This window comes from Ochotona princeps, chromosome 1 (genome assembly GCF_030435755.1).
Source record: "Ochotona princeps isolate mOchPri1 chromosome 1, mOchPri1.hap1, whole genome shotgun sequence".
NCBI lineage: Eukaryota > Metazoa > Chordata > Mammalia > Lagomorpha > Ochotonidae > Ochotona > Ochotona princeps.
The window spans coordinates 111,229,789-111,256,611 of record NC_080832.1 but is presented as its reverse complement, the minus strand read 5'-3'; the positions used below and the strand labels follow the sequence as shown (position 1 = coordinate 111,256,611).

At 48.3% G+C, this 26,823-nt stretch overlaps 1 protein-coding gene across 6 annotated transcripts in view; it reads left to right on the top strand.

Annotated features, from left to right (window-relative positions):
* The first annotated feature begins 2,417 nt into the window (after positions 1-2,417).
* BRPF3 (bromodomain and PHD finger containing 3) overlaps positions 2,418-26,823 on the top strand; it is a 34,373-nt gene continuing 9,967 nt past the window's right edge. The window contains exons 1-10 of one of the 6 annotated variants that reach the window (XM_058663976.1): positions 2,418-2,546; positions 5,889-7,363; positions 10,726-10,882; positions 13,441-13,572; positions 16,290-16,418; positions 16,723-17,035; positions 17,719-18,027; positions 19,246-19,752; positions 22,525-22,618; positions 25,971-26,068. In XM_058663976.1, the coding sequence (XP_058519959.1) occupies positions 2,538-2,546; positions 5,889-7,363; positions 10,726-10,882; positions 13,441-13,572; positions 16,290-16,418; positions 16,723-17,035; positions 17,719-18,027; positions 19,246-19,752; positions 22,525-22,618; positions 25,971-26,068 (3,223 nt within the window). In that variant the 5' untranslated portion in view covers positions 2,418-2,537. Of the gene's footprint in view, positions 2,547-2,942; positions 3,137-3,205; positions 3,711-5,888; positions 7,364-10,725; positions 10,883-13,440; positions 13,573-16,289; positions 16,419-16,722; positions 17,036-17,718; positions 18,028-19,245; positions 19,753-22,524; positions 22,619-25,970; positions 26,069-26,823 lie in introns of those variants that run through there. The other 5 variants (XM_058663952.1, XM_004590320.2, XM_058663966.1 and 2 more) reach the window with 5 other exon arrangements.

The following is a 26,823-nucleotide window of genomic DNA, read 5'->3' as shown; positions in this document are numbered from 1 at the left end:
ATGTCTTCCCAAATGGAGTAGCTACAAGTTATTTCTGGCTTGCTTCTTGCTTGCACACTATTAAAGGCAGGGGAAAAAAAATATTCTACTTTGTGTATGATCACTAGTCTCTTCCCAGCTTGAAATTTTTGTCATTATTTTCCAAGGAAACATATGTAGCAATAGAATCCTATAGGTTTTTCCTATAAACATGTCTTATAAATATAGAATTAAATATAGAGGGCATGATATTGTATTTGAGGCTTTTTGTTGACTTAAACTTTTCTTCAGCAAACTTTTTATTATTTAAGCATTTTCATTACAGCATAGAAAGATCATAATGATTTCAACTTTCATTCCTCTTTTGAATTCTTTTGGCCAAGCATTTAGGGAAGGAATATTCTATTTAATCAGTCAAGGCCTATTGCTTTTAATCTGGTGGGTGCTGAACCTGACCCTTCAGCAGTTTCTTGACTTGGTTCACCAATGACATTAGTGAAGTATTAGCAAAAGTATCCTGAGATACTGAAAAAAAAAAAAAAAAGGTATGTCTCTAGGGGAGACATTTTTGTCCTTATATTCTTCTTTTAGTTCTAAATTGCAAAACATATTCCAAGTTAGTTTCCACTGAGACGGAGGATTTTAAAAAACAAATATCTAAAACCCAAGCTCTGTGCCTTTATTAAATTGAATTGCTGTATGGTTTCATGGAAAGGTCAGAGGCTGGTGAAATTAAACTCTTTAAAATAGCTAACAGTTAAAGTGAATTAAATTTAGTGCCTCTGGGATTTTTGATACATGTTCCAAATTTGTTTTTAATGACATAATTGTTCCATGTTACATTTAAGATTACATCATAGTGAACTGCTTATGTGCGCAGTTACACTGTCAGAGACCAATTCCTCATTTGACAATTAAAAGCGAGGACAACAGTTATTTTCCACTAGAAACAAAAAAGAGAAAGAGTTGCTGAAAGGAAGAGAAACATTTAGGTTGAATACAGTTTTAATATAAAAACTTTGAATAGAAAAACCTGGAAATCACAAGCTTTAGGGTGACTTTACGCATTTTCAAGAGTATTTAAACCATATTTTACTAACAAGTGTAAATCATATCCTCTCAAGGTATTTATGCATTCATTTTAGGGGAAAAAGATAGCTCCTGATCACATAAATGAGAACATTGCTAAATAAAATGTAAGAAGATGCTGAAATAAAAGGTACTCATCATTTACACAAATAGTAATACTTCATGTTTCAAAAGAATAGAAAAATCAGATTAATGCTTCTGCTGGTCTACATTTTTTTTTAAATTATTATTCTTAACTAAAAGCAACTGCAATATTCTCTTGCCCCTGGGGCTTTCCCTTCTACAATTAATTATTTTATTCCACATCTTCCCTCCAAATGACTATTCTCCCTAGAACACTTGACAATAATTCACATTATTTCATCTTCACAACTTTCAAAACATTGCCCTGCTGTTGGTGAGGTAAGCCACTCCTTCCTTTGTCAAACTTGGTTAACTCACATATTTTTGCACTGCCTTTTGCCAAAAGATGGGACTATCTACTCAAAAACATACCTCTGGAATGCAAATTAGCTTTCCTTCAATTAAACTTTAAGATATGGTATGCCCAAACCCTTCGGGATAATGAATGTCTTTACTTTGATAGCAACATGTCATTGTAAACATTTTGAAGCCTGGAATCTTAAGCCTTTCCCTCACCCCCTCCTGTCCCTAAAATTCACCTCCTGATCATCAGATCACTGCTACAGTTTCTCCCGCTACATCACTAGTGCGGGAGAGGAAACACTTTCAAAATGTGTCATTTATCTTCACATTGTAAAGGCAGCCTAGGTAAGCATCCTTGATCCCTCAGTATTGGTGTTCAAACTTCAGTGAAGTGTGGCAAGTCTTCCAATTCACAGGCAGAAGGGGGTGGCAAAGGAGTGCTTTTACTTATCTTTTTTTAAATCAAAACAAAAGCCAGTTTGATTAATTACCTAGCGTCTTTTAGAAAGCTGTCCAGAGCATTAAATTAACCGATTCCTAGTCAAACCAGGTTTGAGGACAAAAGTATTTCCCATGCTTACAATGACAAACGAGTTACTAGATGTCCTTAAACGTAGATGATCAAACTTTTATGTTTACTAAAAATTCTGAAGGGAAAGGATGGCACTCAACCAAAAGAGATGAGTTTCCTAAACGAAGGTATCTTGTAGGGAACCAGACTCTCACCTGCACACACAGAAAGGAGGGCTTTCTCGGCTGGCCTCACTGGGGGAGGGGATGGATGGCGCTAGACCTTTGTCCCCACGATCTAGACACGGGGCGGGGAGCGCAGACACCTGCACCCCCCAAGGAAGCCAAAGACTTCAGAAAGATCGCACAAGGTGGACTCCACCTTGGGGGAAAGAATGCGTCCGCCCAGCCCTGAACTGCTGCGTCCACCGATGGACCGGGGAAGGGGGCGATTGACCCATTCTTAAGAGTTACGGTGGTTCCCATTTCCCCCAGCTGGAGCCGAACGCTCCGCAGGCGCGCCCCGCACTGGCATGCCCGGGGTGAGCCGGGGCCGCGGCGGGTGCAGCCCCGGCTTCTGGCTCGGCGTCCCTGCCGCGTCCGCACCGCCACCGTGAGGCCGAGCCGGGGACGGAGCCCCGTGGCGGCGGCTCCGCGCTCCTCTCCGCGCCGCCCCGGGGACGGGCGGGGGGGTGGATTGTGGGTTTTTTTTTTTTCCCGTTTTCCCCTCTTTCGCGCTCTCCCTCCAGTGCTGCGGGAGAGCCCGCGGAGCCAGGGAGGGAGCGAGGGAAGGGGTGGAGGTGGCGGGGGGAGGCCGGAGGGGCGGATCCTGCCTGGGGGCTGATCCCTCCCTCCCCTCGGCCGGGCTCCGTGGCGGCAGCGGCGGCGGCGGCTCCATTCCCCCTCCTCCCCCGGGAGCGGCGGCGGCGCTGGCGGTGGCGGTGGCGGTGGCGGCGGCGGGAGCCGAGCCTGGGGTCCCCCAGCGCGGGCCGGGCAGCGGGTACGGCAGAGGCCGCAGACACCGGCGCACAAGGAGGCCGCGTTCCCGCTCCCCGGGCCGCGCCGACCGGCTCGGTGGCCGGCCCGCCCGCGTCCAGGCGCCCCGAACGGTGGGGTCAGGCAGGCGGCTGAGGTAATGGGAGCGGCAGCGGGAGCGGACAGAGCCGGGGAGAGGGGCAGCGGGGCCTAAGGGGATCCGGGACCGTGCGCGCTGGCGGGCATCTGGGAAAGCGAGAGGCTCCCCAGGTGCGGCGGAGGCAGCGCGAAAGCTCTCCTCGGGACTGAGGGCGGCGGCAGGGAAGGAGAAGGCGGCTGAGGGGGGGAGCTGAAAAGCAAGGACCCCCTCCCGTAGACGCCATCTTGTCTCCCCCCTCCGCCTCTGGAGATCATGCTGCCAAGCCCCGCCCCCGTCGCGCTCCCCAATTTGCCGGACCAGCAGAGAGTCCCGCCCCGTGAGCGGCTCTTGATTCCCCCTTTCCTGCTGACGAGCAGGTCGGGCGGCCAGTGGGCGCTCGGCTCTCTGCGGAGCTCGTTTGCTGGCGCTCGCTTTCTCTGTCGGATTCCGCGTCGGTCTGTGTCTTTTTCTGCTGTCCTCGCGTGTGGGGCAGTGATATTCTTTACCTTCGTTTCTCCTTTGAGGGACCAAAATTTTCTGGAAGAGGTGCCCCTGCAATGGGCGGAAGCCCTGATTGGGGGTTGTGTGTGGGGTGCGGGGTGGGAGATACATACTGCAACGAACTCCCGGTTTTTCTGGCACCTAAGGAGAGGGCTGGGCAAGAGGGGGAGTCCAGAGGGTGCCGAGAGAATCGCTGTGGGGCTGTTGGAGATATTTTGGAAGTGTATACATGGGAAGGGCTGTGTAGGTTGAGAAACTACCGCAAAAAAAAAAAAAAAAGGTTTAGACTGTAAGCTCCGTGTGGGTGAAGCTCGCGTTCCCCTCAGTGGCAGCCCTCTCCCGCGGGGCGTGTGCTTCCTGGTGTGTCCTGAGGCTTGGATGGGATCCAGGGAGAGATAGGTGGGCTGCTGAGGGGAGAGCAGTTGGGGAGGACCATCATGTGGCTTCAGGGAAGGCCCGGAGCTCCCATGGTCTCTGGAGACTGGAAAGTTGGCCCTGATATGGATGTTCTTGCTTCTCTCCTCGGGGCTCTTTGCCTTTGGAGGGCTGGGCAATAAAGCAGGTCTCTTGGCTCAGGCTGCTTGGAAGACTTGGCATTTGTAAGGAATCTGGAGGCCAAGGGCCTCTGGAACCGATACAGAACTGCTAGGATGATTCTGTTTCCTTTGGCACCAAGTGGAGTGTGTGCCTGCACGCCTGGCACTGTTCCTCAGCCAAGTTGTGTTGTTTGTTTCAGTCACACTCTGGGTTCGCAAGGTCTTTTAAAGAAAAATGTTAGTAAAAACTTATTCACAAATTGCACTTCAGAGGTGGATTTTTTTTCCTTTATTACCCTCATTTTACTGGAGAGTGGAGGTATGTAGAAATTGCAGTGATTTTGCCTCAGTCACACAGGGCAAAGATATGGGACCTAGATTAACCCCAGAGCCTCCTTTTTGTAATAGATCAAAGCGTTTTTGTGATATCCTTACCTCTGCGTGGTCTGGTTACCTCCGAGGTTTGGGTTAAAGGACATCTTTCTGAGCTTCTCCTTGGTGGAGAAAGTGAAGATACTTTGTATACTACCATCTCACAAAGCAGTTAGCAGAAATAGATACTAAAGGAAAATGTATCTGATTTGTAAAAGTATACATGTTATCACCATCTGTACTTGACCAAGTTGGGAAATCCTGCTATCAAGGTGACAAAATCAATCTTTCCTTTGAAATTCTTTCCTTGTTCATATCCTTCCAAATTTCTGTCCACATGGTGGACCTTCCTAAAGGTCTTTGCTGGTAGTGGTGTCTTTGGTGAGTATCCACCGGAACTTTAATGAGCTTGTGGTTTTCTCCATCCAGAACATGATGTGGGAAGGCTAAATTGTTGGGAAAAACAGGGATTTTGGAGGTTAATTGCACTGGAAGTTTATCTCTGCTGCTGGTCTGATCACTTTGGCCTTGGGTCTAGTGGGGGGCTCCTGTTGGCTACTCAAGGTGTCAGACATCTACCAGAGATCTCTCAGAACTTCCTGGGTTTCTTTCTGGAAATGTACTAGGATGGTGCATCCCTGGTGTTGCCTTTTGCAGAAAATACCTGGCTCACACACTGTGGTTTGAAGCTCACTGTTCACTACTGGTACAATGGTTTGGGCCCCTGTAAAATGGACCCTGTGTTCAAGCATAGAACTGGGAAGTAGATCCTGTTCTTTCTGTTTGTTTTCTGAAGCCTTAATGAGCCCCTCCTTTTCCATTGTTGGCTCTCCCACAGCCTGAGGAACATCAGGAGAACTCTTGCCTTGTTACAATGTAGTGATAGGTTTATTTTGCTGTCCCTTCAGGCAGTAGGAGCTCCTGAAGGACAGTGATCAGAGTGTTTGATTTCTCCTTGTTCTTAAGTAATGCTTGCTAAGCTCCAAGTCCTGAGAATACTGCCTGGAGCTAGTCAGACCTTTTCTCCTCAGGCAGCGTCCATTCTAGTGATAGGAAACAAGTAATCAACATCAATGGTAGGCAGGCAGATTACCTAGTGGGAGATGGTGGATGTGACAGGGAAAAATAGGATGAACAGTAGACGCTGGTGCAAGATTGGCAGTCTTGGCTAGAAGGGTCAAAGAAAGCCTCAGTGAGAAGTGTTTATGGGAAGACCTGAAGGAAGGGAAGGAGCCAGCCATGTGGATGCCTGACAGGGCTAGCTGTGTGATCTTCTGAGTGGCCCCTTGACCCCATGGAAAGGTGAGTGGCCATGTACCTTGGAACCTCCAACTCATGCTGCCCTGGCCTTCTCTCCTCAGGTCTGTCTGCTTGGTTCCCAAGGGGCCATGAGGAAGCCTCGCCGGAAGACACGGCAGAATGCCGAAGGCCGGCGTTCCCCCTCCCCTTACAGTCTGAAGTGCTCCCCAACGCGGGAGACCTTGACATATGCCCAGGCCCAGCGGATTGTGGAGGTGGACATTGATGGGCGCCTTCATCGGATCAGCATCTATGACCCACTGAAGATCATCACTGAGGATGAGCTGACAGCCCAGGACATCACTGAATGCAATAGTAACAAGGAGAACAGCGAGCAGCCTCAGTTTCCTGGCAAGTCCAAGAAACCCTCGTCCAAGGGCAAGAAGAAGGAATCCTGCTCCAAGCACGCCTCCGGAACCTCTATCCACCTCCGACAGCCCAGCTTCCGCATTGTAGACCCTGGCAACCAGCCTGAGGCACCCCCGCTGCCGGCAGCTTACTACCGATACATTGAAAAACCTCCTGAAGACCTGGATGCAGAAGTTGAGTATGATATGGATGAAGAAGACCTCGCCTGGCTAGACATGGTGAATGAGAAGCGGCGAATGGACGGGCACAGTTCAGTGTCAGCAGACACCTTCGAGCTGCTGGTGGACCGACTTGAGAAGGAGTCCTATTTGGAGAGTCGCAGCAGTGGGGCCCAGCAGTCACTCATTGACGAAGACGCCTTCTGCTGTGTGTGCCTGGACGATGAATGCCACAATAGCAATGTCATCCTCTTCTGTGACATTTGCAACCTGGCTGTACACCAGGAATGCTATGGGGTCCCCTACATCCCTGAGGGCCAGTGGTTGTGCCGCTGCTGCCTGCAGTCCCCTTCCCGGCCCGTGGATTGTGTTCTGTGTCCCAATAAAGGTGGCGCCTTCAAACAGACCAGTGATGGGCACTGGGCCCATGTGGTGTGTGCCATCTGGATCCCTGAGGTCTGTTTTGCTAACACTGTGTTCTTGGAGCCTATTGAAGGCATCGACAACATCCCACCTGCCCGCTGGAAACTAACCTGCTATATCTGCAAACAGAAGGGGCTGGGCGCAGCCATCCAATGCCACAAAGTGAACTGCTACACAGCCTTCCATGTGACGTGTGCCCAGCGAGCTGGGCTCTTCATGAAGATTGAGCCCATGAGAGAAACCAGTCTCAATGGCACCATTTTCACAGTGCGCAAGACTGCCTACTGTGAGGCACACTCCCCGCCAGGTGCTGCCACTGCCAAGAGGAAGGGTGACTCCCCAAGAAGCCTCAGTGAGGCTGGGGATGAGGAAGGGCTGAAGGAGGGTGGTGGGGAGGGGGATGAGGAGGAACAAGTGGGAGAGGAGGAACAGGAAGGCCCAGGCGGGGTGGGTGCCCCAATCAAAGGAGTGCCCAAGAAGAATAAGACAAATCTGAAGCAGAAGATGAAGAAGGAGCCAGAGGAAACGGGCCGAGACACACCCTCCACCGTCCCAATGGTCACTGTCCCACAGATCCCCTCTTACAGGTGAGTCTTCCCAGAAGAGCTCCTTAGGGACTTGTGGTTTCTCTTGGGCTGCTGTTGGTCTTGGGTCAGACCCTCCCCAGTTATGGCTGGTAGATGCTCTTGTCTGTGCCACCAGATTTAAAACTTCTCCTGGAATCCTGGTTTTCACTGTTCTTTTGGCAAAAGGCAAAGCACCACACTTAAGTTGCTTAGAAACTCAGGTGACAGGGCCTGTACAGCAGTATTTTTCTGCAGAGACAGTAAGTTGCATTTTGGGGGCAAGATAACTTGGTCATTGTTGGAATCCTGCCATGCCTGTCTAGATGTTTGGTTTTGTTCATCTTTGTAAGTGGCAGTTGTCATTTCCCTCTCCATTACTTGTTCTTGGTGACAAGAACACTGAAGACACTCCCCAGTTTAAAAAAAAAAAAAAGAACTCTTAGTACCACTGTCACAGAGGGTAGTCAGTATGGATACCTTCTCCCCAGAAATTTCTGCCTTGGCTGTGGTATGAGGGAATGGTGTGGGGGAAAAACATGCAGTCTCTTGAGGAGCATCAGCTGTAGGGGGAAAGGCTCCTAGGACCCCCCTGCAGAGGGCAGAGACTCCACTGTACCTGTCCTAAACCATCAGGGAGGTAGCTGGAGCTGTTAGAGGAGTGGGAGCTGGCAGAGAATCAAGAGAATAGGGAAGATTTTTGGTAGAGGCTCATTGCAAGGGTCATGTTCATTAAAAGGTGTACATTGTTAGAACAGGAAAGAATCCTGGAGATTATTCATCTAATGTAGTTATTGCACCTTCTCCCACACCCCCCAGATGAAGAAACTGCGGCCACAGGAGGTAAAGTTGTTCGCTCCTTTATTTATTCATTGAGATATTTATTGAGCACTTAACTATATGCCACGTCCTGTTCTAAGGGATGGGACTGGGTGGAGAGTGACAAACTCTGAAACCACCATCTGGGACTCCTGAGTTCGCTGGATTGCTTTTCTGCTGCCCGCCTCTTTCATGGAAAGAGTGGGGAGGAGAGAGTCCTGGAGGGTCCTGCAGAATGAGGGGCACTAGGGCACTAGGCAGCCAAACTGCCATGCTGGGAGGAAGACACTTGACCAAGATCAGGAAGGGGAGGTCTCTTGTCAGCCATGGACCAAGTTAGAATTTCAGTGAGTCAAAGTGCATGATAGCTGTTCTGGACTGCCTCTTCTCTGAGGGGAGTGGGGTTCTGTTTAGTCCACATCTGTAGGTAGTTCTACACAGGGGCTGTACGCTGGTTGGCTTGTTTGCTCCTGTAGATGTCTCTTGCAAGGTCCGGGAGAACCAAACCGACCTGTGTTTAAATCCCGCTCTGTCACTTGGTGCCTGTGGGACTTTGGGCAGCCTGCGGAATTGCTCTAAACCATGCTTTATTTGTAAATGCACCCAACCCACAGAGTTGTGAGAAGCCAATGAAGTAATGTAAGTCAAACACTTAGCGCAGTGCCTGGCAAATAGTAAGTGCTCGATAAATGGTGGCTACTGCTGCTGTTGCTATTTTATTATTATTGTTCTTTTTCCCTACCTGCATAATTGCTGTTGAAACCCTCCATGGCCAAGAGGTTATAGAGGGAGGGGGCTACCTGCATCTGGGCAGGTGTGCTTGGCATGGGCATTGGTGGGGATCTGTCCTTTGAGGGAAGGGCCTTAGGACCTGATGTTGTGAGCTTGGCTTGGAGAGGGGCGAGGCCAAAGTGAGCAACGTCCTGTCCAACTTGCCCACCCTTCTCAGATTCGGCCTTCTAGTTTAGCTCTGCTTGTCTTCCTTTTGGAGTGAAGTGAAGAGAAAAGGCAGAAGAAACGCCACAGGAGTATGAGGCTTCGTTTCTCTTGTGACTAACCAATATGGGATGTGCCGTGGTATAGCAGAGACATAGATTCCAGTTCCACCCTAGTCTGCCATCTTGGTGGCTGTGTTACATATTTTTTAAGGCTTTTATTTTATTTATTTGAAAGGTAAAGTGACACAGAGAAAGGGAAAGAGAGAGGGAGTTCTTCTATCCTTTGGTTCACTTCTCAAATGGCTGCATTGAGAGGGGCTGGGGCAAGCCAAACCAAGAGCCTGAAACTCCATCTGGATCTCCCACGTGGGTGCAGGGGCCCAAGCACTCGGGCGACCTCTGCTGCTTGCCCAGGCTCCTTTAGCACGGCCCTGGGTTAGAAGCAGAAGAGCCAAGACTCGAACTAGTGCTCTGATACTGGGTGCTGGCATCATAGGTGTTTTTGTTTTTCTTTTTTAAAGATTTTTTTTTTAAATTGGAAAGTGGATTTACAGAGAGAAGGGAGAGACAAAGAGAAAGAGCTTCCATCCACTGGTTCACTCCCTAAGTGGCCTCAAGGGCTGGAGCTAAGCCAGTCTGAAGCCAGGAGCCAGCAGCTTCTTCAGGTCTCCCATGTGGTTGCAGAGTCCCAAGGCCTTCAGCCATCCTTGACTGCTTTCTCGGGCTACAATCAGAGCTGGAAGGGAAGTGGAGCAGCTGGGACGTGAACCTGCGCCCATGTGGGATCCCCGTGCATGCAAGGGGCACACATTTAGCCTCTAGGCTACTGTGCTGGGCCCACAAGGTGATGGTTTTTACATGGTGTACCACAACATCAGTGCCTGTTAGTTATTGTGACCATTTTTATTCAGCCTCTGTAAATAAGTGAATTTTCTTTTAGGACAGAGATTAAAGGCTTTCATTAGTTCCTTTTCCTAACCCTTTCTCTTCTCCCCAGATGTTGCTGGATTAAAATCTGACCTTAAATTGAGCCAGTTAAGTTTTCAGATTCTCTGTCCTTGACAACATTTTTTTGGCATCTTAGGTTTTAAAAGTCAAAACCCAGAGGTGAAACAACCTGAAGGGCTCCAGAGGCAGTAAACAGATGTTTTCCTGGCTTTCCCTTGAGTTGGTTCTGGGCTGTCCCCTGGTCTGTTGGCACCTTTAGCTGAAGGAGGCAGGAAACAGTGACCACACTGTCTGTTGCTTTCTCAATTTTTTTTTCCCAAAAAATTTTCCCCCTTTCTCTACCTTTATTAAGAGGGAAGTGTAGGAGTGAAGAGGCACAGGCCTGTTTCTTAGTCAATACATGGGAACAAGAGAGTCCAGGAAACAGGGTTTCTGGGAGAGGTTTCTTTTGGGGGTTCAGAGCTGCAAGGGCAGAAGGTGGAAAACAAGTGAAAAGGCTCATGCTGAATCTAAGCTGCTTACCTCTGCTGTCCTTTAAAGCCTTCTCCAGGTGAGGTATTTGGTCTCTTACTCTGTCTTCCTCTGAGGTTCAGCATTAACCAGGGTCTGGTTGGGATGCTTGGGCTGCAAGCTGGGCTGCCCACTGACCTTTTCTTTCACTTCCCTGTGCCCCCATTCAAGGTTGAACAAGATCTGTAGTGGTCTCTCCTTTCAGAGGAAAAACCAGTTCATGCAGCGGCTTCACAACTACTGGCTGCTGAAACGGCAGGCAAGGAATGGTGTCCCCCTCATCCGGCGCCTGCATTCCCACCTGCAGTCCCAAAGAAATGCTGAGCAGGTAGGTGCCCTGATGATCTGAGGCTGCTGGAGGGAGGCAGAGAGTGAAGGAGAAGGGGTGATGTTGGGAGCAACCTTTCTAAGCCCTCTGTAGGCCCTTTGCCACCAGGGAGTACCCCTCTAATGGTCTGTTTGGAGAAAACCCCTGTTATCACAGAGTTTTTCTAATCAGCAACCACTAAAGATGGAAGAGACTCAACGTTGCAGCACATTCAGGGGTAGAGAGCATGCCCAACTTCCCAGATGGGGAAAACCCCCCAGATATGTGTGGCAGAAAGTGAGAAGAAGTGGGGTAAACCAGACCCAGTTCAGCCTTGTGTGAATGAGGATAAGACAGTGACTATACAAATTTGATCTGAGGTGTGGCGCGCAGCCTGATTGTGGTTGCTGTTCGGCCTTCGCAATGGGAATTGTTGCAAGTTTAGTGTTTTCTGATTTTTCTCCTAGTTTTTGCATCTTCAGTGCTCCCTCTTTTCCTGCTCCACTGCTTCTGCCTTTCTGCACTCCTGCACTGGTGCCTCAGGGATAAAGCAGCATGACCCTGGTACCTTCTATGTCTTGTCTAATCTCTCTGGCACCTTTTGTACCTAAACCCCTGAACTGCAAGCTCGTGGTAGGGACCCTTGGCCCTGTAGGTCCATCTGCTCTCCTGATAACTCTCCTAACATCCCAGCAACCTCCTTGCGACAGGTTTTTCCTGAGATTCTTACCTACTAAGACACCATTGCTGCGTTTGACTTTATGGACCACTTTATCAAAGATCTTCATGGTACTATTTCCACTGGTTTTTTTTTTGTTTGTTTGTTTTGGTTTTTAAGATTTATTTACTTTTTATTGGAAAGTCAGATATACAGAGAGGAGGAGAGACGGAGGAAAATCTTCGAATGATTCACTCCCCAGGCGGCTGCAATGACTGGAGCTGAGCTGATCTGAAGCCAGGAGCCTCTTGCAAGTCTCCCACGTGGGTGCAGGATCCCAGGCTTTGGGCTATCTGCAACTGCTTTTTCAGGCCACAAGCAGGGAGCTTGATTGGAAGTGGGGCCGTTGGAATTAGAACTGGTGCCTATATGGGATCCTGGCAAGTGCAAGGCGAGGACTTCAGCAGCTAGACTAGGCTACCATACCAGGCCTCATTTCCACCATTTCTATCCCTTTGATTAACCTCTTGCTGATCCCACTTCCTGCTCTTCAGTGATAACACTTCTGATAGCCTTGTTGCCACCCATTTGCTTGGAGAACATAATCTACTTGTAACTAGATATAACAGATATAACAAAGTAGCAAATAAAACCTTTAGAATGTTCATTTTTGTCCTTCTCCCCCTCTCCCTTTTTTCCCCTTCTTCAGTGCCTCTGGGAGAGTTCCACATGAATATCCTTGTCTGTAACACTGATAACCAGAAGCTGAATTAGCTTCTTTCAGTAAATGTTCTCTCCTGTTATTGTTCTGGAAGTGTCTCTCTCCTGCCCTGAGGTTGAGTTCCCCCCATTGGAAGTACTTTAGACTAATACTTTTGTAATGTGCCACAGTTAATCATCCCTTAAACAGTTTGGTGGGGGTGAATTTACCAGTCTGTGGCCCTTTGTTTCCCTTCCACAGCTACCCTGCCTACCTGTGTCCTCTTAACCTCATTAATAGCTTTCCAGGTGGTCTCTAGCCTATTACTATTAGTGTGTTACTCACAAATCATTTTGCATCCTGTCACTTCCAGAATTACATTAACCCTCTCCAGGCAGGTCGAGGCAGGGCTCTTTTCTGGCATTTGAGCTGCTTACCAACTGAATCCTGGATTTTCGATGCTTTTTGTGGTTGTCCAGCTTCTCTGCTCTGGCTATTCTGTTTTCACAAAACAGAACTACAAAATCTGTCTCCTCGTTTCTGCCCCTCTGGTCCCAATTGGGTCCAGAAGAGGGCTTCCTTGCTGCCTTGGTTAGCATCCTCTTAGCATTTTGTAATTGAAATTTTAATGCATTCCTGGAGTATCATGTGGCATTTGATACATGTATACTTGTGACATTGTTTCAGCTTTGATAAGCATATTCAGTATTTTATATTCAGTTTACATGTTCATTTTTCGTTTGTTTTCTCATGTTTGAAACTTTGAGTTTCTTTCTTTCTTCAAATACAACTGTAGCCTCTTCTAGGGAAGGAATAAAATCTTTTGTCCTTGTGTTTTATCAAAAAAAAACGTTCAAGGCACTTCCTACATGCATATAGTAAGAACTTTACTTTGTTTTCATTTTCTAGCGAAGTCACATCTCTAGGGAGAAATTCTCTCTATCCCTGAGGTAGCTTTCATTTTGTTTTGAAATTGTTTCATCCCTGAGGGGTGTGATTGTTCAGGGTTATCCTTGGGAGTTGTGGGGAGCACTCCAATGTCTGCCTCCAGCAATGATTGTTGGACTACAATGTGGGAACATGTGCTGCCTAGAGAGGGAATGGGGGTGGGGGACTCAGGTCTGTGGGGCCAGAGAGGGGACAGGATCCCTGTCTGCTGAGGCATGGAGAGAGGGCTTGGGCCGGAAGGAGGCTCACAGCTCCTCCTCTTGCCTCCCCCAGCGAGAGCAAGATGAGAAGACGAGTGCGGTGAAGGAAGAGCTGAAATACTGGCAGAAGCTGCGGCACGACTTGGAGCGGGCTCGGCTGCTGATTGAGCTGATCCGGAAGAGAGAGAAGCTCAAGCGGGAGCAGGTAAGGAGAAGCCCTGGATGCCAACTCGAGGGGTTTCCTCATGCTCTGAGTATGCCCTTGGGAGGCTAGACCACGTGGTACCAGCTTTCTAATTCCCCTTCTTGCCCAGCGTCCCATGCTTCAGGGTCTGGCTGCTCTGTATTGGGTATGATCCTGCTGACATCTTCAGTGACTGGGGAGTTTGGCTCCTGGTAGTGTCAAGTATAAACTTAATATTGTATATCTAGCATTCATCCTTGGAGTTTCTGGTTCAGAAAATCTCAGGGAAAGCCTGGCCTGAGTTAGACGTAGTGGGTTTATAATCTCTGCCATGAGACTTCTGAGGGGCTCTTATTTGGCTGTGAAACGCTGAAGATCTTGGGACCATTTTTGTGGTATAGTGGATTATGCTACCACTTTTGAATGCCTTCATTCTGTATGAGCACTGGTTGAAGTTCTGGTTGAAGCTAGCTACCTGCTGAAGCGCCTGGGAAAGCAGCAAGAGATGATCTAAGTGCTTGGACCCCTGCCACCACAGGGGAGACTCCCATGGAATTCCAGGCTTTTGACTTTGGTCTGATCTAGCCCTACCCCTTACGGCTATTTGGAGAGTGAACCAGCAAATGGAGTATCAGTCACTCTCCCTCCCTTCTTCCCTCCTCACCCTTCTTTTTCTCCCCTCCTTTCTGCTTCCCCTTTTCCCTCCTTTCTCTCCCCCCCCCTCTTCTTCCCCCTCCCTTCCTCTCCCTCTCAGGCTTCCTTCTTCCCTTTTCTCCCTCTCCCTCTCTGTATCACTCTGCTTTTCAAATAAATAAAATACATCTTAAAAAAAAAAAAGCTATGGTCTTGAGTCATTTACCTTTCCAATGTCTGTTCTAAGAGCATCTAATTCCCTGGGCACGGAGAATGTTGAGGTAGGTGGCATAGCTTATAAGTTTGGAACATGAGCTATGGCGCCATGTGCCTTGGTTTAGAGAACTAGAGTCTGGAGACTACCTAGAAAGCTGTTACTAAGAGTTGCTAAGGTTAAGGGGTTATGGGTAAGCAGAGTGGTTGTGGAATGCAGACAAAGGGCCACATATTGGTAGGTTATCTATATGATTAAGCAAGTTGCCAAATCTCTTAATGCTTCTATATCCTGATCTGTAGTGTGGAGGTAATAGTTGTGCCTACACTATAAGGTGCTTGTAAGGGTTAGATGACTTACTTAGTATGTAAGAGCTTATAGTAGAACCTGGTGCATGGTAAAGGCTATAGGATTGTCAGCTGCTATTATTATGTTATTATGGGCAACTCTTCGCCTCCCTGGATAGTGTATTGCATATGACAAAGAATAAATAGTGTTTATTGAAAGATTGGCAAACCAGAAGTATTCTCTGTGGTCCAGGAATAGCAAGCTTCAGAGGCCTGGCTTAAAGAGATCCCTTTCTCTCCTCCAAACTGTGTGTGACTGTTTAACTGTAGCAGAGCAGTAGCGTGGGTTTCCACCTCTGAGCCTGTAGCTTTCACCACACTGGCATGGGTAACCATAGAAGACCTCTCTGGGCCTTCGTGTGTTCAAATTGTCAGCGCCATTCTAGGTGTGGTCCCATTCTAGGTTATGTTCCCGATCCATCTCTGGTTCAGAGAATTGAGAAAGAGAGAAGGAGGACCTGTTCCTGAGGAAGCCACTAGTCTGTGGGTGATGTTACCAAGTAGAGCGTATCTTTTTTCAGGGGGGTGTTGTAAAGGTGTTAATTAAAATTATTATTGCTGTGAGTTTGGTACTTGATATGAGGGTATTAGTCACAAAATGGTGGTGTTTATCTTCGATTTTCTATAACTGTAAGAATATTACAGACTAGGCCATTTATGAAGGAAAGTTTACTTGGCCTAAAATTCTTGATGCTGGGACATCCCAGGGTGTGGTAACGGCATCTGGTAGGGGCTTTTGTGATGATTAGCCCAAGGTAGTTAAGTGGAAGAACAAGGGAGTGCACAGAAGACAGGTGTGTGTGTGTGTGTGTGTGTGTGTGTGTGTGTGTGTGTGTGTGTCACAGCCACCTCCTTGGTGGGTAACAAAGCCACCCATGTGTGCTCATGCATGTGTGTGTGTGAGAAATAGAGATGAAGCTACCCCATGAGAACAGCCTTAATTCTCCACTTTGGCCTCATGATTCTAGTACCTCCCAGTAAGGCTCTAGTTGCTAACACTTGCATTGAGAGTTAATGTTCCAGCACATGAAATTTGGGCAGACACTTTCCTTTGTGGCTTAAAAAAAAATCTGAAAGAGTTACAGAGAGACACAGAAAGAGACCTTCCATTAGTCAGTTTACTCCCCAAATGGCTGTAACAGCCAGAGCTGGACCAGGACAAAGCCAAGAGCCAGCAACTTCCTGAAGGTTTCCCACTGGTGTGGCAGGGGCCCAAACAAGCAGGCCACCTTCCATTGCTTTCTCAGGCCCATTAGCAGGGAGCTGGATTGGAACTTGAGGAGCTGGAACTCCCATAGGGGATGCCAGCATCATAAGCAATGGCTTAACCTGCCATGCCATCATAATAGCCCCTGGGGGCACTATGAAACCATTGCACCGTTGGTATCATTATTCCTGGTTATTATGCTGGCTCCTTAGGTACTGGTCAGCTTGATAGCCAGTGAAAACTTTGTTGTACATGATTGGTGAAAGTCAAGTTACCAAGACAAGTTTTCAGTGCCTCTTTGCAGGGGATGTCCTGATTGTCCCCACCTCCTGCACAGGTCAAGATCCAGCAGGCTGCGATGGAGCTGGAGCTGATGCCATTCAATGTTCTGCTGAGGACAACACTGGACCTGCTGCAGGAGAAGGATCCTGCACATATCTTCGCCGAACCCGTCAACCTCAGTGAGGCAAGTTTCCTCCACGTCCCAAGCAATGATCCCATCCTGAATTAGAAACTGGAACCTAATTAGGACAGCAAGGAAATGAGTAATAGGTGTACAAACCTGGGATGGGGGGAGTCTGGCAAAGCTGGTAGTGGATTTGCCTGTGGTGAGGGATCAGCGGTAGGCCATGGTGGGCCAGGCATCTGGGGCCCTTGAGTGAGCACAGTATAGCCAGCCCACGACACAGGAAGACCAAGATTGCTGGTGAAGGGTGCGTCTGTTTGGCTAGTAAATGGTTGTTGTAATTGTACAGGTTTTATATGTTTAGGTTCCAGATTACCTGGAATTCATATCCAAGCCAATGGATTTTTCTACTATGAGGCGGAAGCTGGAGTCCCACCTGTACCGCACCTTGGAAGAGTTTGAGGAGGACTTTAACCTTATAGTTACCAACTGCATGAAGTATAATGCTAAAGACACAATTTTCCACCGGGCAGCTGTCCGTCTACGGGATCTGGGAGGGGCAATCTTGCGGCATGCCCGGCGGCAGGCAGAGAACATCGGTTATGACCCTGAGAGGGGCACCCACCTGCCCGAGTCACCCAAATTGGAGGACTTCTACCGCTTCTCCTGGGAAGACGGTGAGAAGCTGGGATTAATGGGGAGGAGTGGGAACACGAGGAGGCACAGGGATAGAGCCCTGTGTACTAGGGATCAGGGTGGGCCTTGTGGCTGAGTCGGAGCAAAACGGGGGGTAATTGCAGATTGTGGTGTATCTGCTTGTAGTTGGAATAACTCCAAGGATTAAAGTCTTAACCAATGCACTGAGCATTTCTAGAAGGGTAGGAGAGAGGAACCAGGTGTTCACTATTTGAAAAGCTGAAGCCTTACCAGGGTTCTTCCTCTCCTGGATGCTCTCAGGATGGTATTGGAACTTGGGGCAGGGGGCATTGCAGTGCTGGTGTGCGTCTGGCTCTTTCAGAAGAGTGCAGGTGGAGGACCAGAAAAATGGAGTTGCTTCTGAGCCCCACATCCTCCCTGCCCCTGCTTTCTGCTTCTCTGGTAGCTGGCAAACAGTCACTCAGGCCAGGGGATTGCCAAGCCATCTCATGCCTGCTCCAGGGAAGCCCCTAATTGTGACTGTGAACTGCTTCCTGCAGCCGACTCCCTGGTCCTGACCTTGTCTCTGGCCGCTTCGTGAGCAGTGGTGTTGCAGGGCCAAAGCCCCACAGTGACACTTGCATCCGAAGGATTCAGCCCCCTTACCCTTGCCCTGGGCTGGGCAGTTTCTTCAGCCCCTTCTGTCCCCCCTTCTTCCTGGCAGTGGACAACATCCTCATCCCAGAGAACCGAGCCCATTTGTCCCCAGAAGTGCAGCTGAAGGAGCTGCTGGAGAAACTGGACCTGGTGAGTGCCATGCGGTCTAGCGGGGCCCGTACCCGCCGTGTCCGCCTGCTGCGCCGGGAGATCAACGCCCTTCGGCAGAAGCTGGCACAGCCACCACCACCACCACCACAGCCACCATTGCTGAACAAGATAGTGTCCAATGGGGAGCTGCCCGCAGGACCCCAGGGGGAAGCAGCTGTGCTGGAGCAGGCCTTGCAGGAGGAACCAGAAGATGATGGGGACAGAGGTGAGAGAAAGGAATGGGCAGCAGGGGCTGGGGTGAAGGCTAAGCTGACATCTTGTATTGGGAGTATTATTTATTTTATTTTTTTATATATATCATTTCTTTCTTAAGTTTAGGTTTGACACGTGTGGTAAGCAGAAGCCATCCCTCCACATTCATTCAGGAGTTGTATTTAAAGTATTTAACCACCAGTCAAAGTGTATAGACTGTTGTATTGGTTTGGGCTCCTGTTGGGAATATTTAGTTGCTGAACTGTGGGGAGGTTCAGGAAGTTTTGGGTGATGGATCCTGGCAGCTGCCAGGTAAGAAATGTTTTCAGTATTTTGCACCTGATTTGTAGTTATTTGGTATTATACATACCCGTTAAACATCAGCCTATCTTGTTTTCCATAGGTTAGGTTAGAGAATAGGAGATAGCAAGAGAAGACAAGATCAAAAGGATGGTGTGGACTCTTGAGCTGCTCCAAGGTTTTTGTCCTAGCTGGCTGGGTCTATAGGCCTATCCCAAGCAGAGAGGCCAGGCTGTATGACAGCTAGGGTAGTGACTTTCACAAACCCATCTTCCCCCCCTCCCTTCTCTGAGAACACAGTTGTTTCCTGTCTGCTCTTGAAACTGAGCCTGAAGTTTGGCTAAGAAGACTTGCTACCTACATAGTCTAAAATGTTGAGTAAGTCTGGTAAGATAGGGGCCCATGTTTCAAGGCATGACCCATTTTATTTTAGGTTGACAGAGAATGCTTGGCTGGCAGGTTGCATTTGGCATTAGAGGGCTGTGTGTCCATTGTGACTCTTCCTAGCTCCCCATGTGGCAGCTGCCATATGCCTGTGTCTACACTCCCCACCGGGCTCTGGCAGTACAGACTGTGATGGGCAGGTCTGGGTGATGGCTTGGAAGTCCAAATTTTTAATAGTTTCAAGATGGTAGGTGAGGAGACAAAACAACCTATCTTTAAAGATCTGGCTTTAGTTGGCCTAGGGTGGAGCCTAGACTTGGAATTTTAAAGAAACTTCCTAGGTGGTTCTAATACATGACAACGACTAAAAACTGCTAATGTAGAAAAACTTGAGCCATTTCTCTTAGCCTCAGATCCAAGACAAGTGATGTATCTCAAGGTTTATAACAGCCCATGCTTTTGGTCCTTGGTTATCAGTGTCAGCATGTGCCTTATGGTGGCAGACTATTTCTAAAATGTTCAAGCAGATTCTCTTTCTGTCTAACAGATGACTCCAGACTGCCTCCCCCACCAACCCTGGAGCCAACTGGGCCTGCGCCTTCCTTGTCTGAGCAAGAATCTCCCCCGGACCCCCCAACTCTGAAACCCATCAATGATAGTAAACTTCCAAGCCGATTCCTCAAGGCCAGAAAGGTGGAAGAAGATGAACTCTTGGAAAAGTCACCTCTGCAGCTAGGGAACGAGCCCCTGCAGCGTCTGCTCAGTGACAATGGAATCAACAGACTGTCCCTCATGGCCCCTGACTCCCCTCCTGGTGCCCTGCATAGTGGCGTAGGCCGCCGCACGTCCATCCTTTTTAAGAAGGCCAAAAACGGGGTTAAGCTGCCAAGGAGCCCAGATGGGGCTCTGGAGAATGGCGAGGACCATGGGATGGTGGGCTCTCCTGCCTCTCCAGCCAGTACGGAAGACGAACACCACTCCCGGAAGCGGCCGAGAAGCGGAAGCTGTAGTGAGAGCGAAGGGGAGAGGTCCCCCCAGCAGGAGGAAGAGACAGGTGACCCTGCCTGTGACTTCTCACTCCTTCTCACCTGCTTTCCTGCTTTGCCTTATCTGCCAGCACTTTCCCCAGTTGCCCATCTCCCTGATGGCCCCTGTAGTAGCTCTGGGGGCTGCTAAGCCCACAGCTGGGCCTGGCACATGAGCTGTGGCCTAGGAAAAGGGTCTCTAAGCAAGTGTTTTCAGAAGGCCAGACTCTGTGTTGGCACTTCAGTGCTTAGGAGTGTGCAAAGTTGTTTTGGTAAAATGGTTCCTACCTTTATTCAGACCGTTTGTCATTTATTTATATCAGGCACTATCCTAGGCACTGGGATTGGTGGTGGGGAATCATTGAACAGAATAGACAAAAATCTCTCCAGTAGGGAAAACAGATAAAAGCAAATGAGGACACTTTGGAGAAAAATCCACTAGAGAAGGATGGGAATGCAGGGGTGGTGGTACAGAGAGATCTTCTGAGAAGCTGACTTCTAACTAAAGATCTCAAGGAGTTGAAGACATGGCTGTTTGTATGTCTGGGGGAAAAACCCTCCAAAAAAATAGACTAGTATGCGCACAGGCCCAGGAGGTGGGATTAGCAGGGGAACCAGTATGGCTGCAGCAGAGGATAGAGCTGGGGTAAGAGGGAGGAGACAAGGTCTCAGAGGTAGGTAATGGGGGTTTGGTCACTCAAGGGTCCTGCATGCCCAGCACCAGCTGGTCACTAATGGATAATGAGTCAAACTCAGTTCCAGCTCTGGAGATGTCCATAGTGTAGCAGGGAAACAATGTGGTTTCCTCTAAGGGGCAGAGGAACCACGGTGCTGAATGAAGTTTGTAGTTAGGTGTTCAGGGAAGAAGTTGGGAAGGCTTCCTGAGGAGACAGGGCCGAAGTTGATCATACGGGATGAGGGCAGAATGGAAAGGAACAGATGAGGTAGGTGATTTAAGCCCTGGTCTGTGGGGTTCGGGGGACGACAGGATCTGAGGAAGGTTGTGGAGAGGGGCTTCCTGAGGCCACAGCAGCCAAGGCTGGATGTGTGGGATGGGTCTGGCTGTTGACAGCCTTGAATGCCAGACAGCTGTTTAGTCTTGGTGGGATAGGGAAGGCCAGCTTGTTTGGTGGGTTGGGCTGCTCTTAGCTTTTGTTCCTTTCTCCCTTCTCATGTGCTTTGATGTTGTGGCCTTGGACTGTGTGGCCAACACTTGACTTTTCTTTCTTCCTGCCCTCCTGCCCAAAACACCTTCCCCATCTGGCACAAGCCTCCCTGTGTGAGGGCAGAGGATTGGTATATAGAGGCAGGCCCTTGAGGACTGGAGTAAGATCTCCCTGGGTTCACTTCTTCCCAGCTGTGTAACTTGGGGAAAATGAATTGACATTTCTGAGCCTGTTCTTTTATTTCAGTCCATTATGGAAGCAAGTGATAGCAAGCAAGGCTGTCAAAATTGGAAGTGGCCCACATAGAACACTTGGCATATATCTGTAGAGGATAGGAACTCTTGTAATCCTGCCAATTCTAACTGGCTCAAAAAAAAAAAAAAAACACAGAGAATACTGTGCATGAAAAATATAAGATCCTGCTATTGGGAAGCAAGTTGAAACATCAGACCCATCCTGTCCAAGGAAGCCAACTGCTGTGGGATTTTGGTGATATTGCTCAGCACTTCCCCTACCCAGCCAGCCCCGTTGTTCATGCTTCATGGTACTAGGAATGCTTCTGCACAACCTTAATTGAATCTCACAGCAAATGAAAACGTATTAATCTTTTATAGGTGAGGCACAGCTAACTGGCTTCACCGATTTAAATTGGGGCCCTAATGTTAGAGACAGAGCCGGGTCAAAGTAAAGACACCTTGGCTCAGACACCTGCCCTCAACAACATTCTGGCCAGCATGTCTGTAATTTCCAACTCTCTGATAAGGTGTCTGGTTCACCCATCTTTTCACTGCTCTTGGCTCAGCTATCAGAGTAGCAGGACTCGTGTGTGATTAGAAATTGAATTGTAGAGCTGACGTCTTTCACAGTAAGATCACTTCCCTGGGGTGACCAGCCTTCATTTGCCTTTGAAAGTGTCAGCAATAAACAGGCCTTTTATTCAAGCTGAAGAGCACTCTCCACAAGGGGAAAGAAGTCATCTTCACGGGAGGAGAGGCCAAGGCTTAAGAAAAAGGGTCCTGGACCTCAGAGTCCACCCAGAACCCTGGGTTCTGACTCTCGCTCATGAGTCCCAGAGCTAAGGTACCCAAGAAGCTCTGCCCTAGTGAAGTTGTGCTAAGAAGTCTCCCTGTCTTCTCACTCCCTATTGAGCCCTGCCAGATACCTGAGAGTGAGGCCAACACAGAGCCTGTATCATGTACCTGGCTGTTGCCAACCGAGTGATGGAGAGGGTGGGAGTGTTTTTCTGAGGAGATAAGAGAGGTAGGCCCCTAAAGTCACAGAGAAGACTACCTGATGATTGAGGTTTGAAATTGTAAGTGGATCCCGCTAGGGCTCATGAGCCAACTCGTAGTTACGTCTGTAGCCGAAGGACAGGAGCTCTGTAGTCAACTGGGTGCTGCATTTCCGTAAGGGTAGAGCAGAAGCATGGGAAGGAACGTGGCCCCTTGCTCACACCGTGGTCTCTGCTCTGGTAGGTTCTCTCCACTGTCCAAGGCCCATTTTCCCCAGGGGAAAGGGGCATCGCTCTTCTCCAGTCCTTCTTACAGTCCTCCTGAGGCAGCTGCCTCACGTTGCAGCCCGTTGTCAGGGGAAGGGGCTCCACGTGCTCAGGCTCACTGTGTGTGTCCTTGGCAGGCATGACCAACGGCTTTGGCAAACACACCGAAAGTGGATCTGACTCGGAGTGTAGTTTGGGTCTCAGTGGTGGACTGGCATTTGAAGCTTGCAGGTAAGAACACTTGTCCCCAAAGCTTTTTCAGCATTTCTGCCAACTCTCCCTTTATCCCCTCTTCCACCTCCTCCCTTTGGTTTTTCCTAAGGCCTCTGGTCCATAACACCAGAGCTCCTAGGAAACAGGGTGACTGTTGGCTCTCGGGTCTGATCTGAGAGGTGTCCTGATGCTTTGCAGGGCTTGTGGGCTGCATCTGGGCTTTAGGGTGTGGGGACTGCAGAATCTCCTTTTGCCCACTGAATGTGCACACACACACAATCTAACTTGATACAGACATGGTTTTGCCCCTGATCTCTGGGGGCATGATAGGTAGCAAGGACATTTACAGGAGGTATAAGGATAGGAAATGAGCAGGTAGGAAATTTGGAACTGTCTTTTATTCAGGGAAAAAAAAAAAAAAAAAAAAAAAAACACCCCAGCTCTTCTGCCAGCTTTTTGCTAAGAAGGATTGGGTTTCTTTTCTCCTTGTTTTACATGAAGAGAAGACTCCTGTTCCTGAGACCAGAAACCTGGTTCTTCCAATTTTTTTTTGTTTGTTTGTTTTGAGCCCCTGCTGCGTGTCCTGTGTTCTGCAAGGCACAAGGGAGAGAGGAATTCCTGGAAGTGAGAGACCTTAGAGAGAACTTAGACACGACGGTCCCAAAAGCAACATTTTTGTCCTAGCTCCACAAGACTGCTGAATGGGTCTTGGTTTTAGAGTGAGGGAGGAAATGAGCCCAGGACAGCCCAGAAGGACCGCAGGCTGATGTTTGAAGCCCTTCCAGGGCAGGCTTAGTATGTCCTGTTAGGTGCTCACTCCACTCTGGCTGTTAGGTCTACAGGGAACTCCTAACTGCCTTCCTACCTGGACTGGTTTCGTTTTTGGCCCCTAAGATTTCCTCCCACCCCCCCACAAAAAAGTCTCAGAATTACTCTAGCTTTCTCCCTCCCTGACGAAGCCTCCAAAGCTACAGGGAGAGTAGATAGGAAAAAAAAATGTTACTTGGCCTAGACAAAGAGGCAGAGATTGCAGAATCTTGCAGGGTGCTTCCAGTCTGTTCATGGGTTGGAATTCCCGACTCCCTTCAAACACAAGGTAGCCGTAAGTCCGTCCTATTGGTATTAGGGCAGAAGTGGGGCTGCCAAACTGTCCCCATTGAGCCCTTGACTGTCCTCTTCTCATCCCACGAAGGGCGCTGCTCCCACCTGAGAGCCATCCACATTGTGGTCAGTTTGCTGACAGAGGGGGTGCTTGCACTTCTGTGGAACTCCAGTCCTGTGCCACTGATTCCTCTTGATTCCCTGCTCAATTAGGAACAAATCCACTGAGTGAATATACCTTATTAACCCTGTGTTCATTGGTGGGATTTCAGGGCTTTAAATAGGAGATTAAAAAGCTCCAACTGCAGGATTCTACCCGCCACACTGCTCCCTGCCCCCAGTACTGTGGATAGAAGTAATTGTGCAAAGGAAGATCTTATTTATTAGACTGGAATCATAATCCCAGAATTAGTATTTCTTGGGAGAATGGGTCACTAGCCACCCCACCAGGCTTTCCCCACTGGACCTTTGGGTTTATCTTTTCTGATGATTTTCTGAGTGGGTTGAGGTTTTGAGGCTGTACCCGTTTTCTGTGGGTCAGTTTCAACTACTGATAATGAAACACCTTCTGTTTTCCAGGCATTCTGAGTACTGAGGAGAAGTCTGCTCTCACAGAGCTTACCTTCTAGGAAGAGGGATGGATGTTAAACTAGTCAACAAGAATATTATGAATTGGGATGTCCATTAGGGCCTGGGTAACGGGAGAGGAGGCTGAGATGGAGTCTGTAACTGAGTCAGTTGCGCTCTTTCAACATATCAGGAACACGCAGAACAAGTTTGGAGACCCTGTCTGTTTTGTTGACCTCATCATTCTAGAATAAAACACTAGTAGTCTGTCGCACTTCAGCACCTTAAAACCTTTTGTCCATCATCCAGTCACCACAATTGCCATTTATTGAACACATGGTAGATACGCTGTACAGAGTGCTTCCTTTGTGTTAGTCCATTAAATCGTTCCAGTCTCGCGTGGGGGACCTACACCACAGAAGGAACTTGGTCAACTTTGCAGAACCAATGAGGAGAGGAGCTGGATTTTTAACCCGGGTAGTCTGGCTCTAAAGGGCCCATGGCTGTGCCCTAACCTGATGATGTATTTGAATATGTGTTCATAGACTCATGATGTGAATGGTTTGAGAAGATTTCCCTAATAAAATTAACTAGCACCTTACATTTGTGTAAGACCTCAGTCTCTAAGCCTGTTAAGGTGCACTGGGTACATTTTATGTTTTCCTCAACAAGTTCTAGTTTTAACTAGCAGGGATAAAAGATTTCACCCTAACCAGTGGTTACTGAAGGACTGTGATTCGTTGACCTTCAGTTCACAGAGTTTTCTTGATGTCTGAGATGATGATTCAGTCAGTTCGGAGAACTTTAATAGTTCCTGCCCTGGCTGCTGCTTGTCCGGGCTCTGAAGTATTTCTACTTTTCTGCAAGTTATCAACCTATCTTTCAAGTAGTATTTTAGTTGACAAATATATATGTTGATTATACATACAAAACTTAGAGAAAAGCCCTGGCCATATCTTCTTAACCAGGGCCTGTGAGATGAGGTGGAGTCTAGGTCAAAATCCTACAGGGAGCTGTTTAAAAACGCTAATGGGTTAGGGTGGGTCTTAGTTGTACCATTGTTGTGGTATCACCATTCTCATTTTTTTGCTTATTAGCTACTAGTCTTGGTCTGATATATGTTTTACCTCTTTGCAGTAGCCATGTTAAAAAAAATAAGTGGTGTACTTTTTAGTTTTAAAAAAATCCATCTGTCTCTGTCCAAGAAAATTTTCACACATAAACCATTTGGAAGTGAAAAGAGGACTTTTTTTTCCCTCCCAATTTAAAAATATCTCTTCTAATTTGGAAAGTAAGACATATCCATTATAGAAAATTTGGAAAAGAGATGAATTTTTATTCTTCAAAAATAGATTGGTTTCTGAAAGACGAAGCCATGTGAACCGCAGAGTTGAGAGATGGCCTCTCCCATGGTCAGGCTGCTTTGACAAGTGGCTGGTGGGACCTTTTTATGAAACTCTGGGTCCCCGAGCAGGGAACCAGACGGACTGCTGCCATGTAGGTGATGTGATTCCTCGAAGCCTCATGGGAGCTTTCTGTTCAGTGTTGTGGGTTAGTGTGAGTTTTTAGGGGGAAGGTAAGAAAGCAGCTTCCCTGACGGGTTTTTTGCAGCTCCACTCCTGTCAGAGATGGGAGAGCAAGAGTGGTCATGTTAGTCATTGAAATTGCTCATTTCACCCCTCTCTCCCTGCTCTGTATGTAGTGGTCTGATGCCCCCCAAACGCAGCCGTGGGAAGCCAGCCCTGTCTCGAGTGCCCTTCCTGGAAGGTGTGAACGGAGACTCTGACTACAATGGCTCAGGTGAGGAGCAGTGTTCAGGTGGAGCTGGGGGCACTGGGCCTCCCAAGGAGCCGGCCCTGCAAGCCGCTGCACTGCTGGGGCTCAGAACGGACAGCCGGTCCCTGAGCTACCCAAAGCCTCGGACCCTGGGCGATGAGATGGCCCTCATTCTCAGGTCATTCGTATTCTTGGTTTTATATTTTTTAGTTTATTCTAAATTTGAATATATAATACAAGCCCCTGGTAATGGGAGCCATAAAGGTACAAGAGGGTGTCTAGTGAAAGCCAACAGTCCTCTCCCTGGGGCATCCTCTGTAGGCAGTTTTATGTCTTTCCAGAAGTCATCATGTATACAAGCCAAAATAACACAAGTTGAGGAGCCTGACATGCACATATCCTCTTAAGCTATCTTTTTTCTTCCAGTTAGTGATACACACCAGTCCTGATTTGTGGTAGTTTGGCTGTTCTGGTTTTTGATGGCTTACCAGGATATAACTCCATTGTAAGTTGAGGAACCTTTGTGCTTCCATGTCTTGGAGATCCTTCTGTTCTGTTTATTGGCTACCTAGTGCCCCTTCATTTAGGAGTTCCATCATTTGCTTATCCAGCCCTCTGAAAGATGAACACTGGATTGTTTGCACTTATTTATCATAATCAGTGTTGCAGCGAGCAGTCTTGTTCATGGGTCATTCTGTATCCATGCGGAGTATGTCTGTAGAAGTGAAACTGCTAAACTGAAGGAAGTGTGCCTTTGTTATTTTGATAGATACTGTCTG